The sequence below is a fragment of the Stigmatopora argus genome, chromosome 12 (assembly GCF_051989625.1).
Source record: "Stigmatopora argus isolate UIUO_Sarg chromosome 12, RoL_Sarg_1.0, whole genome shotgun sequence".
Classification (NCBI taxonomy): domain Eukaryota; kingdom Metazoa; phylum Chordata; class Actinopteri; order Syngnathiformes; family Syngnathidae; genus Stigmatopora; species Stigmatopora argus.
Genome location: NC_135398.1, coordinates 13,080,681 through 13,092,829, shown reverse-complemented (window position 1 = coordinate 13,092,829; position 12,149 = coordinate 13,080,681). Strand labels below are relative to the sequence as shown.

General features: G+C 37.7%; 1 protein-coding gene across 1 annotated transcript in view; it reads right to left on the bottom strand.

Moving 5' to 3' along the window:
• Positions 1 to 12,149, bottom strand: part of brinp2 (bone morphogenetic protein/retinoic acid inducible neural-specific 2) — a 98,302-nt gene that overhangs the window by 46,892 nt on the left and 39,261 nt on the right. Inside the window, exon 2 of the mRNA XM_077615336.1 lies at positions 4,612 to 5,040. Within this exon, the coding sequence (XP_077471462.1) occupies positions 4,612 to 4,973 (362 nt within the window). The 5' untranslated portion in view covers positions 4,974 to 5,040. The remainder of the gene's footprint in view (positions 1 to 4,611; positions 5,041 to 12,149) is intronic.

The following is a 12,149-nucleotide window of genomic DNA, read 5'->3' as shown; positions in this document are numbered from 1 at the left end:
GGGCTACTATGCAAAGTGCTTGACTAGTAAGCAAGGTCTCAAACAGTTCTGAGATTGATGGTTCAATCCAGGCCAAGGCCTTCCCATTGTTGAGTTTTGCACATTTTAACTGTGCCTGCATGGGGTTTATCCAGATACACTGCACTTCCTCCTACAGCCTTCAAAACATCCAAGCTTTGTTGGTTGAACACTCCATATTTTCCAGAGGTATACGTGTAGGTGAAGGTTATTTTTTTTAATTTATAAGTGCCCTGCAATTAGCTGGCAGGTCAGGTGTAACAGGCGGTAGTCAACTGGGATAGGTTATGAACACCCTGTGACCCGGGTGAGACTAAGTGTTATTAAAAAAAATGAATGGGGTTGTCATAATTACCATATTTTCTGCGCTGTAAGATTTTATCCCGCTTTGAACTGTGATACTCGTATACCAGTCCGACTAAGTGATGGATTTTTACAGGCCAACAGACATGACTGTTAGAGTAAATATCCAATAAAGAAATGCGTGTGTAGTTTAGAATCCTGTTTGTCTTATTCATTTTTAAAAAGTACACAGTAATACCTCGACATACGAGTGCCCCGACATACGAGCAATTTGAGAGTAAAATTTTGAGCAAATATTTATCTTGAGATACGAGACAAATTTTGATATATGAGCACACAGCGGCCGCGAGAGGATGCTCATAAAAACATCATGGGCACTGTCTCTCTGGTCGCAACTCCCTCGTGTAATGTCTCTATGAGCACTGAACGGAGCGTTGCATTTTTTCAGTGTATTTTTTCCCGTTAGTCAGTGCGAATGGTGGAGCGATCGCTAATACGAGGGGAGTATATACTACTTCTCGTTGGCAAGTGGTCGTGCGTTATCCTAATGTGAGGACATGTGTGTGCATCATTTTGGGAATAATTTGAAGGGAAGACAAAAGCAAACAACCCTCAATAGGTTGCATCTGAAAGCCAGGGTGGAGGCGTGGCAAATAGAGCCAACCCAGGAGAAGAAAGGTATAAAAAATTAAAACAAAATTAGAATTAAATTTAGTGCAAGGTTAGATTAAATTTATTTTTGAGGGTGTCTGCATCGTAATCCAAGTTCATTTAAATTTGTTTGTTATGTTACAAGCGCGTTACCGTGCAAAAAGTCTCTCTCTCTCCCCCCTCCCCCTCTCTCTCTGTCCCTCTCTCCCCAGTGCAAAATCCGTCTTATTTTAGTACTATTAAACACATTTTAGTACTATTAAACCACCAGTTATTTGTTACTTTGTTAATAGATGGCGAATTAGAGCAAATAAAAATGTTTTTCCAATCCAATATCCTGTTTTGGGTGTTTTTTCAGAGGGATGGAACGAATTAATTTGTTTTTAGTTCATTTCTATGGGAAACGTTCATTTGAGTTACGAGAAAATCGACATACAAGCTCAGTCTCGGAACACATTAAGTTCGTATCACGAGGTACCACTGTGATTTTAATTTTAAAAAATGATAGATGCGGTATTTAGATGTAACATATATAGTCAAAAGACACCGTAGTTGTTGATTAGCTTAAAATTGATAAACAAAATGTACCAGACCTTCCTCAGTGCAGCCATCTGCTTAGTTATAGTCATGGCAGATAAACGTAGGATTTCAGGTCATGATGTTTAACGTTCATTGTACTGTTTGGGTGCAACCCATACACTAAGCTCTGCTGCTCAACCTTAATTAATATGCAGTCTTTATAAAAGGTGCCACTATTATAAAAGAATATACATTAATAAACAATAAACCTTCCATCACCATTCAACTTGCTGCCGCAAAGCATCGTTACAAGACAGTATTTACCCAAACTGCAATTTTTTAATTTTTATGCAATTTAAAAGGGACAATTCTGTAAAGTCTGAACTGTATTTTTATGAAAAATGTCCCAACCTGTGCATACTGTTTGAATTTGAATTGTGTCCTAAATAAGTTAGGTGTCACCTGTCTAGTTAGGAGACTACAAAATCTAAACCGTGCATTTATGTCAGCTATTTTTAAGTGCTGTCATGCTTTGGCAGAATCTTTTTCCGCTTAGACTCCACAACAAAGCCAATACACACCAATGTGTACTCCAATAATAAGACAACAGCAAAATAGGCTAAAACATATATCTTTTTCAAAATAGTAATTAAGCATCTATCCAACTATGTGTAGAGAGCAAGTAAATGGTAAGATACTATAGGTTGGGGAGAAGAAGAAAAAAGAGAAAAACAACACTAACTGTCAAGTTTGCCATTAGACATTACTGAAAACATGCATTTATAAAAAGGGAGACACTTGCAAGGAGGGCAACCTCACAAATCTTTTCTGCTGCTTTATTACATTCGGTGGCCCTGATTACATGGACATTTCAACTCTAAAGGAAAGTTTGAGTTTGATTTATTTAATAAAGGGGCAATACATATAAATGTAAATATGTAAGATTATAGCCGCAGGCTAATTTTCATTTTTAGTTCCTTGTGCAGGTTGCATTTAAAAACCCAAGATAATATCATTAAGGCAATAGTAGGGAGGAGGAGAAAAAAATAGGACAAAAGACTAGAAATCAGCATAAAAACGATGAGACATTCGCAAGTAGCACAGGTCAAGGCAGTGTTGTGTTCACAATGGTTTTTTTCTTCTTTTTTTCTTTTCCTGTGTCTGTATTCTCACCCTCTTGCTACTGTGACAATGATATTTCCCAAATACGGGATGAATAAAGTTATCTAATCCAATTCCGCAGCCGGGCTTTATATGCAATTATATTGATTTGCCAAATACTTTCCATTCTATACTCAATGAGGAATGCATCACACAGGCAAGCCATTTAATGTTCAAAACGGATGTACTTTTCTGTTTTTTTTGTGTTTAAATACAAACTAATTTTGACTTCTATACTAGAAACCCTTAAAAATATGGGAGGGCATAATTGTTACATAACATTTTTTTTTGGCAATTGATGGATATTTAGGAACTGTGGATAATAATTAATAAACAGCTTCTGTACCGGAAACCCTTAAATATATGGGATGGGCATAATTGTTACATAACTTTTTTTTTTACACTTGATGGATATTTAGGAACTGTGGATAATAATAAACTTTGGTCAAATTCTGTGGTCTGCAATGACTCAATTTCTTTTCATCAGCTGATTAAGACGAAGTGGCTGGGCTGTGGAAAACAACTGCAAAGGATTGGTTCACCCAGTCTATAAGGACAACAGCCACAATCAGATGATTGTAGAGTAACTTACCACTGTGTGTGCCCGACATGCTCTGGAATGGTTGTATTTGTCTTTTTGATTATTTGGTACTTTGCATTTCTTAGTTTTCTTTTTGACTCGGCCTTGCTGTTTTTTGTTGTTGTTGTATCTTATTATTCCGAATAGATCAAGTGCCACTTTAATTCGGACTTTCCTGGCTGTGACTGGATTTTCCTTAGTTTGCTCGCAGACTTGGTCATGCTACCTTTGTTGTACTTTGTTTTACTCTTGTTGTTTTTTGGCGTGCTCCTTTTGTTAAATAAATATTATTGTGGTTTTGATTCCCTGCAGCTGAATTTGTGATTGGATCATTCAACGGCTTGGTGTTTAAAACACTTTTAGGTAGAATTCATTAGCATTCATGCTTGATGTATGTATTTATTTGACTGCAAGATTGGAGTGATTTTTTTTTAACAGGTGAAATAATATTACAAATTCTCACTAAACGTGAGATGAAGTAGGGCATGGAAGAAGACAACAATTGTTGGTTCACTTCCACATCCATGTGTAGTAGCTTCAAAGTTTATATCAATGTTTTTGTAATTTGTATAATGACAAAAAATGTGCATGTTTCCTTTCCCCACTTTGGACTTTAAATATTTACTTGATGTTTAAAGAAAAAAAAAGTTCATTTGAAATATAGGAAGCTTTACAATGTCAAGGTTTGTGGACATATGTGATTGCATGCCAAAGTATATTTGTGTCTCATAGACGCCTATTTATACAGCTTCCACGAAGAGCCAAAGCAGACTCAACTGAATATTAATAATGCATATAAACTATTTATCGTGTCTGGGATAAAACATTGTCTTTCTATTCTTCACCAAACGATAAGTCAACATAGTAACTATTGTGGCAGGCCTTATTGCATGTGGATATACTGTATATTGCACGTTTGACAGTACTTTTTTAAGAATGTGTACACTATACGATCACCCAATCAAAAGGTGAACAAAAAATTGCAATAATCTCATTAACCATCAGTGTTCGGCATTCGCTATAAAGATATCTGGCACCATCTAGCGTCGCGAATAGGTATAATGTCTAAACCCCGAATCTAAGTGGCTTGCTTTGGTTTTGACTCATACCCCACTCCTATGGTCATCCGTTCATTGCCTCATTTACCCTCGGGTTTTTTAGATCCTTGTTTACCAGATTTCAGAGACTTTTTGTGTTTGTGATTTTTTTGGAGTATAATAAACATTGTAAAATGCCACCTTTTGTTTTAGTAGTCTGCTTCAGGATTCAAACTTACGTCTCCACGGATCCTAACACTTATTTGACCTTTTCATTGTACAAACACTTCCAGGGTTTATCAGATCCAGACAAAATACTTTTACCTCATCCAGTCTTCTCACCTGTAAATCTTGTATCTGGTAGAAAATCCCTGCTGGAACCGCTCTCTGAACTCCGTGTACTCAGGGCAACGGTGGAAAGGTCCCTTTTCTGACAGAAGCCAGTCCAGTTGTCCTCCACTTTGTCTCGTGCTAAAACCCCATGCAGAGGATAAGGAGGAAGATGATGAGGGGGACGACAGGGAACCAGACAGGGATTTGCCCAAATGCCCCTCGCTGGCCACTTGTTCAGCTCGGATGGGCCAAAGCAGCCATAAGAACACCCACGTCAACCATAGAAGCATCAAGGAGGATGCTGACCATCTAATAGGAGAGGCAGTTCCATGGGAACACTCTTCTTTTTTGATAGGCCAATGAGTTGCCATGGTCCTGGTGATGATGTACTAGGGCACCTAGGACCGGCATTTCTTCTGACAGACACCTACCACTGACCTGTAACAAAAATAAATACAATAAATAAGACTATGCAGGTTCTTGGTCTTCCTAACACACATTGATTCACATTCAATTTCTATTTACAACAGTTCTTTCTCAACAAATACTTCTTAAAAATGAAAGACTGCTGTACATTTTCAATAGTTTGCAAAAAAAACAATTTTTCAATTAATGTAAAAACATGACAATAAAAGTTTGATTTAAAATGTGCTACATTTTTTTATTTTACATTTTATATCGATTTTGCATGATTCACATTCACTCTGGGAAAAACTCCAGAAATTGGACAAAGGTACTCCTGAAATGGGGTCGACGGAGGTTGTCAGCTCTGCTTATGTTTATTGGATATTGTTTTCTACAAGTTTTAATCGAATGCTATTCAACAAATAATGCAAGCGTGGCTGTAAAAAGGGAGGATATAATGAGATGCAGTGTACCAACATAAATTTCTGCCAACTTCCCAGAGTCACTAAAGCCAAAGGCTAGTGTAAATGTAGCTGCACTTCTTGGCTCATTTGAGTAATCCTTTCCTTTCATCAACTCATGAGAGAAACCATTAGGTGATGAAGATACAATTGCAATTGAAGTCGCATACTTCTTGAGTTCATCAACTGTGCACTGAAATTTACACAACCACCGAGTCACTATTGGATTTTACACAACTGGGACTCACATGTTTCAGTGTATGTGTGCAGTACAACACCTAGCATGGTGCTTGGCAAACACCAGAAGAGAGCGAGGTTTCTCTGTCCTAAACGGCAAGCTCTGTTCTTCCACAACAATCTGGTTGCCACTCACCGCTTTGTATTTCAACAATTCAGCAGCATACATTACGGGCGAACACATATCTGAAATTCTCTGTAATGCAATTATCCCCACTGCAAAGTGATGCTTCAGTTATAAGGGAAGATGTCCTCGAGGGATTATAAATCTATGGTAAAATGCAAAGGTTTCAAGTTTGCCTCAGTAAATTTGAATTGTTGGTAGAGGTAACCAAGAGTATGTTCTTATATTTAAGATATGCTGGACAGGCAAAAATGTTTTTCACTATCCAGGTAAAATCTATTTTTTTATTTCTATTTTTGCATGAATTACTGGAAGCCAGGATCAGTGAGAAAGTAGAAGTCAAATAATCCACAAGGACTGATATTTCTGCCATCAGAAACAAATTCTGACTCATCTATACTGAATCTGAAACCCTGAACTTGAATTTGTCATTGAAATATAAAACTGTTTTTGAATAATGTGATTTGAAATTGTATTGTTTCCTTTTAAAACATTCATTCATTCATTTTCCATACCGCGCATCCTCGTAAGGGTGGCGGAGGGTGCTGGAGCCTACCCCAGCCAACTTCTTTATAATTCCCCTTCACCAAAAAAATGACTCCTTCAATTTTTGACATTTTGGTCTCACGAGACAAAATCAGTTTCAAACACAAATTCAAGTTGCAATATTCACATTCAAATTGCAATATTCACATTCAAATTTTATGTGTGCATATACTTAGGAAAAACATCAATTGCATGTAACAAATATACGCTTTTGGCCAATTTGGCCATATTTTTTTAATATTATTTTTGGAATAAAACGTGTTTACCTATTGCTGTACATCATATGAGGGAGAAAAGGTAACATGACTTAAAGGATGTGTGATTTGGATTTTTTTTGCATCTTGTAGACGCAGCTGGGGCGATGTTTGCCTGAGATGCAGATTTGATTTCATTCATTCATTTTTCATTCCACTGTCATACCGCCCATCCTCGTTGGTTGCTGGAGACTAACCCAACTGTCTTCGAACGAAACGCAGACTACACCCTAGACTGGTCGCCAGTCAGTCATAGGGCACACAGAGAGACAGACAGACAACCGGCCACCGGGTGGGAATCGAACCCGGACTGCCTACACCAAAGTCAGGCAGAAGAACCACTGCACCATCAGGTGACAATTTGATTTCAGTTTTCAATAAATTTATCGAAATCAAACAACAACATTTAAAATTACATTGTTCAGAAACTATGTTCAAATTTCAACTATTCAAGTGAAGTATTCAAATCCACATTCAGCATTTTAAGTTCAGTTTAGACCTAAGAATCAGTTTCTCATGGGAGAAATATGAGCCCATAAATCCTCAACAGATAGAAGTTTATTTAAATCATGCATAACTTACCATTATGAATCATCAAATCAGTGATTGTATTTTGCAGCATAATGCAGACACTGTTGGAAGAAGTGCACTACACAGATGGGCAGTGGCTGAAAACTGCTTGCTCTGTGTGCGTGAGTACATATTGAACGCATGTGCACTGCAGGCTTATTGGTGCTGTCTTTGGCTGCTCTCCAGTTGGACAAACAAACAGCCATATGGTCAATTAAGGCCTATCAATACTGTTCCTCTGTAAACATCTTTACAGCTGGTAATATACAACAACATGTCAGCAGTATGCTCAGCTGGGAGTTATTTTATCTAACCTACTGTACTCCTATTCAAAATCTGTTATTTGCAGATAACCTGTAAAGTAGCAATTTGTTACCTTTAGTAATTTGCCATTGATTGTATAGAATACAATAATACCTCATTTATTGTGGTATATAGGTTCCAAGACCTGCCAAAATAGGTGAATAACCGTGATACACTTATCTTACTTGCTTTATGATGTCTATTAATACTATTTGGACTTAAAACCCTCTATGTACTAATATCTAACTTACACATTGCAATGCTGTTCACTATCCCTGCACTAACAAGAACATTTGCTAAAATTATATATATATATATATATATATATATATATATATATATATATATATATATATATATATATATATATATATATATATATATATATATATATATATATATTTTAAATATTAATTAAAATATTGTACTGTCCTTGGTTGTGGTGAGATTCGTATCCCAGGCTATGTTATTCATTTTGCGGCCAGCTATCCATATTGCCAAAGCAACTTCCATACAGACGATAGTCTTTTTAAGAGACGTAACAACACTCTGTGCTGTATTCTAAAAGTGATGGAAGACATCTTCATAAAAGATATGCTATGTTAGCCTATGGAAGGTAGACACTGTCACCTAGTACTCTCCTATTTGCTTATTATTGTTCCTACACTATAACCTCATATGTGACGGATTCAAACCAAGATGTGGTGAATACACAATAGTCGGTCCCCCGACTCTAGGGGTTAGCGTCGGTCTACCTGTATTGAGTTTGCATGTTCTCCCCGGGTCTGCATGGGTTTTCTCCGGGTACTTCGGTTTCCTCCCACATTCCAAAGACATGCATGGTAGGCTGATTGGACACTCCAAATTGCCCCTAAGTATGAGTGTGAGCGTGAATGATTGTTTGTCTCCTTGTGCCCTGCGATTGGCTAGCCATCAATTCAGAGTGTCCACCGCCTCTAGCCTGAAGTCAGCTGGACTAGGCTCCAGACCCCTGCGATCCTAGTGAGGATAAAGCGGTTCAGAAAATGAGATGAGAGAGATCCCTTTGAGATAATTCTCTCAAAGCCCGTATGAATCATATGTATACAGTACTTGGCTGATTTATTAAACCATGTAATGTTTACAGTATGAGGCAAGCTGCAAGTCAAAACTCTTTTTCAGTGTTTTTCCAGCTACCATCTGAAATGAAAAATGTAATCCTATCCCCTCTGTCTCATCTGAGCTCACTTTTATTGCCACTGATAACGTGCACAAACACTAGCCTAGGTAAGGCTGCAAGAAATATTGCTGGTGCTGATACATGGTCCAATAAAAAACACATCATAATAGAGTATAAATGTGGAGAGGGTGTCCTATTTGTTCTAATTCTGTGAAAGGTTGTGCCAGTTGCTCACCAGGGGCAAGAGCTGTTCCATTTCAGCATTACATTGGCAAATGAGTGTGGCACTCAGGGAGGCCACGACCCTGTCATCCCAGAAATATGTTCCTTATTGTAAAGTTGTTGCCCATAGTGGTGATGCTTAATCAAGGCCTGTCTGCAAGACCATTATTTTATGCTTCTTGAAGGCAGTCCGTGTTGACACCTGTCATTCTTTTGTAATTGCTCAAATAGTCCAATATAAAATTAATGGCAGATAAAAAAAAAAGTTATCAGTGACACATTAAAATAAGAGTGAAATTGAGCCAGAAAGAGCAAGAGAACCTTGTCATTCCTGTTTGATCAATTGGCATTAGAAGCTTTTTTTAACGATAAAACTTAAAAAAAGAACTGTTTTCAGGGCGTTTCCTTGTCAACAATGCAACATGAAGATAATTACGTTGAAGACTGAGATTTGATCTGGCAGATAACGATTTAAATCAGCGCTATTAAATCCAGGCATGAAAATCTTTCAGCGATCTTCACCTACAGGAGAACCAACAGCAAACCATTTAGTCACACCGTTTTGTTCTTGCGCATGGTTAAATAAACACTGTCTTATTGGTGTCCTCATGCAGCCTGAAGTGACAATACAGTGTAAATGAGACGAGGATAATTAGGGAAAACAAATGTTACAAGGAAAGAATTAATTTCCCTCAGAGCCATCATGGCGATATATGGGTTGACTGAGTTGGACATCTACCCTGCGGAGGCTTTGTTCCCTGAATGCTTAAGATTTGAAATGATCAGCTCATACATAATAAACCTGAACAAGAATTTAGAGTATTGCACATTTTTTGACATATCATTAAGCCTATATAATCAAAGACTGTCATCAATTGTGTGATTACTTTGAGTTGTTAATAGTAACACTACTACAAAAGCAAAAATAATACATCAAATTTGAAGGTCTCTTTCCTGGCACTCAATGAAATCATACAAAATATATAAAATTGCTTATTGGAAGAAAGAACTAAAATGATAAAAGAGGTAAGAACAGTGCGAAGTTAAAGGAGGATCACATGATTTTAGTCTTAGATAGGCTTATACAGTTGTACTTTCAGTTGTGATTTCAAGTGTATGTAGAAAAAAATATCGCAGAAAAATGCCATACATTCTTATGCCATACATTACATGTAATCAAAATGTCTTGGCTATTGAATCAAGGCAATCATTATATCACATATTTTTGAGGGTTAAACAGCCCATTCCAAACCACCAGCTAGTTCACTAAAATGTCTATTTCAAACAACCTAGCCATATAATCCACATTGAAGTGCACCAGACTGGCATTTCTTTGCATAGTTTCTGAGAATCTTTTATCTAATGGAAAAAAATAATAGTATCTCTGGTGTTCTTATTATTTACTTATTGACTGTGATTCCTATGTTGTTAAGGATAGATGAAGAAAAATTGGAATGTAAACTAGGAGAGGTAAGATACCATCTGACAAGTGTAAAAAAAGAAAAGTCACAATTGATCACAAGCTTATTGTCAAAGAAGTGCTAGGCTTAATGACTCTTTAGTATAAATCATGATGATGGAGAATGAGAACTAAAGGTTAATCAATAAACTGAAAATGCATCAGACTATCAATCAATAACTCCAGCAACTGCTTTTAAACACACTAATAGTAAATTGCATCACTTATTGATGTTCATTCATTCATTCATTTTCCATACCGCTCATCCTCGAAAGGGTTGCTGGAGCCTAACCCAGCTGTCTTCGAGCGAAAGGCAGACCACACCCTAGACTGGTCGCCAGTCAGTCGTAGGGCATAAAGAGAGACAAATGAGCATCCGCACTCCCAATCATACCGTCACCAGCAGGAATTGAGCCCACGGCTACCCGCATCGAAGTCAGGCGAGTAAACCTCTACACCACGAGGTGGCACACTAATTGATGTTCTACACAAAAATAAATTTTCTCTCATTTTTAAGTACATGAAAAAATGAATTCAACATGAATAAACTATTTAATTGGGGGTTGTTAGATTGAGAATCATTCAGTGGTGAATTGCTCTTCTGGATATTATTCAGGTTGACCTAATGTGGGATCATTTCATGGGTTTATTGACCGGCCTTCAATGCTTAAGCGCAGTCAATTGCTATTCAGTGTAATTGCATCCTCCTTATTCATAACTTCGCCATCAATCTACGCCTACAGTTTTGAACTCCTCCAAAATATTTTTTCCTCAGGTATTCACATTTTATATTATTTGAACTGTGTAATAACACACAGTCAAGCATCAGAGTGGTTGCAAGCAGCGATGCAGCGTAGGAGGAGAGCAGAAGGGGGAAAAAATCATTGAGCACCACCAGAAAGCCTCAGAGTCAAACAGTGCATTGAGCAGAAATGGTCAACACTATATGTGTCATGGTCGGTTACAATTCCACAAAGAATTCCAACTAAGGCAGTTTCTGCCAAAGGTTTAGTTTCTCCTGCCTTGCCGATATACAGTTGGTATCTAGCCGTTAGGCCGTTCATTCAATATCCATACCGGTTATCCTCACAAGGGTCGCATTGGGTGCTGGAGCCTATCCCATCTAACTACGGGCACCATGTGGGAGAGACCATATATTGGTGGCCGGCCAATCGGAGGGACAACCATTCATGCTCAGACTCATACCTATCAATTTAAAATGTACAACCAGCCTAGTATGCATGTCTTTGGAATATGGGAAGAAACTGGAGTACCCAAGAAACCCATGAATGCTTGGGGAGAACATCTAAACTCCACACAGCAAAGTCCGAAGCTGGGATTGAACCCTCGATCTGAACAGTGAGGCTGAAGCGAACCTTTGAAACGAGTATTTATTCAATAATAGCAAGGCCCATTTATGAAGCACTGTGAGGAAATAGGTGGCAAATAATGTCTATTAAATTCTTGCATTACTTTCATTAGGTCGAATTAAAATGTGACTGAGAGAAGCGGTTTTCCATGGGCACATTTTCGTGATGACTCAATGGCATGCGAGTGGGAATTTGCCAACAACAACTCTTTACTTTGGCCTGTCAAAATGTTTATTGATGCTGACTTGAAAGGGATTTGAGCTCCGGGAATGAAGTGATTTAGTGAAACACCATCTCACACAGTCTTTAAATCCAGAGCAAAAACACACGAGTATAAAAGTAGAAGAGGCAATAAAAATTTCAAATGTGAAATGACAAAACTGTCCCTCCAACATAAGAGTCTGTCATCATGTCTTAAAGTTTTGGGTGCTTATTTT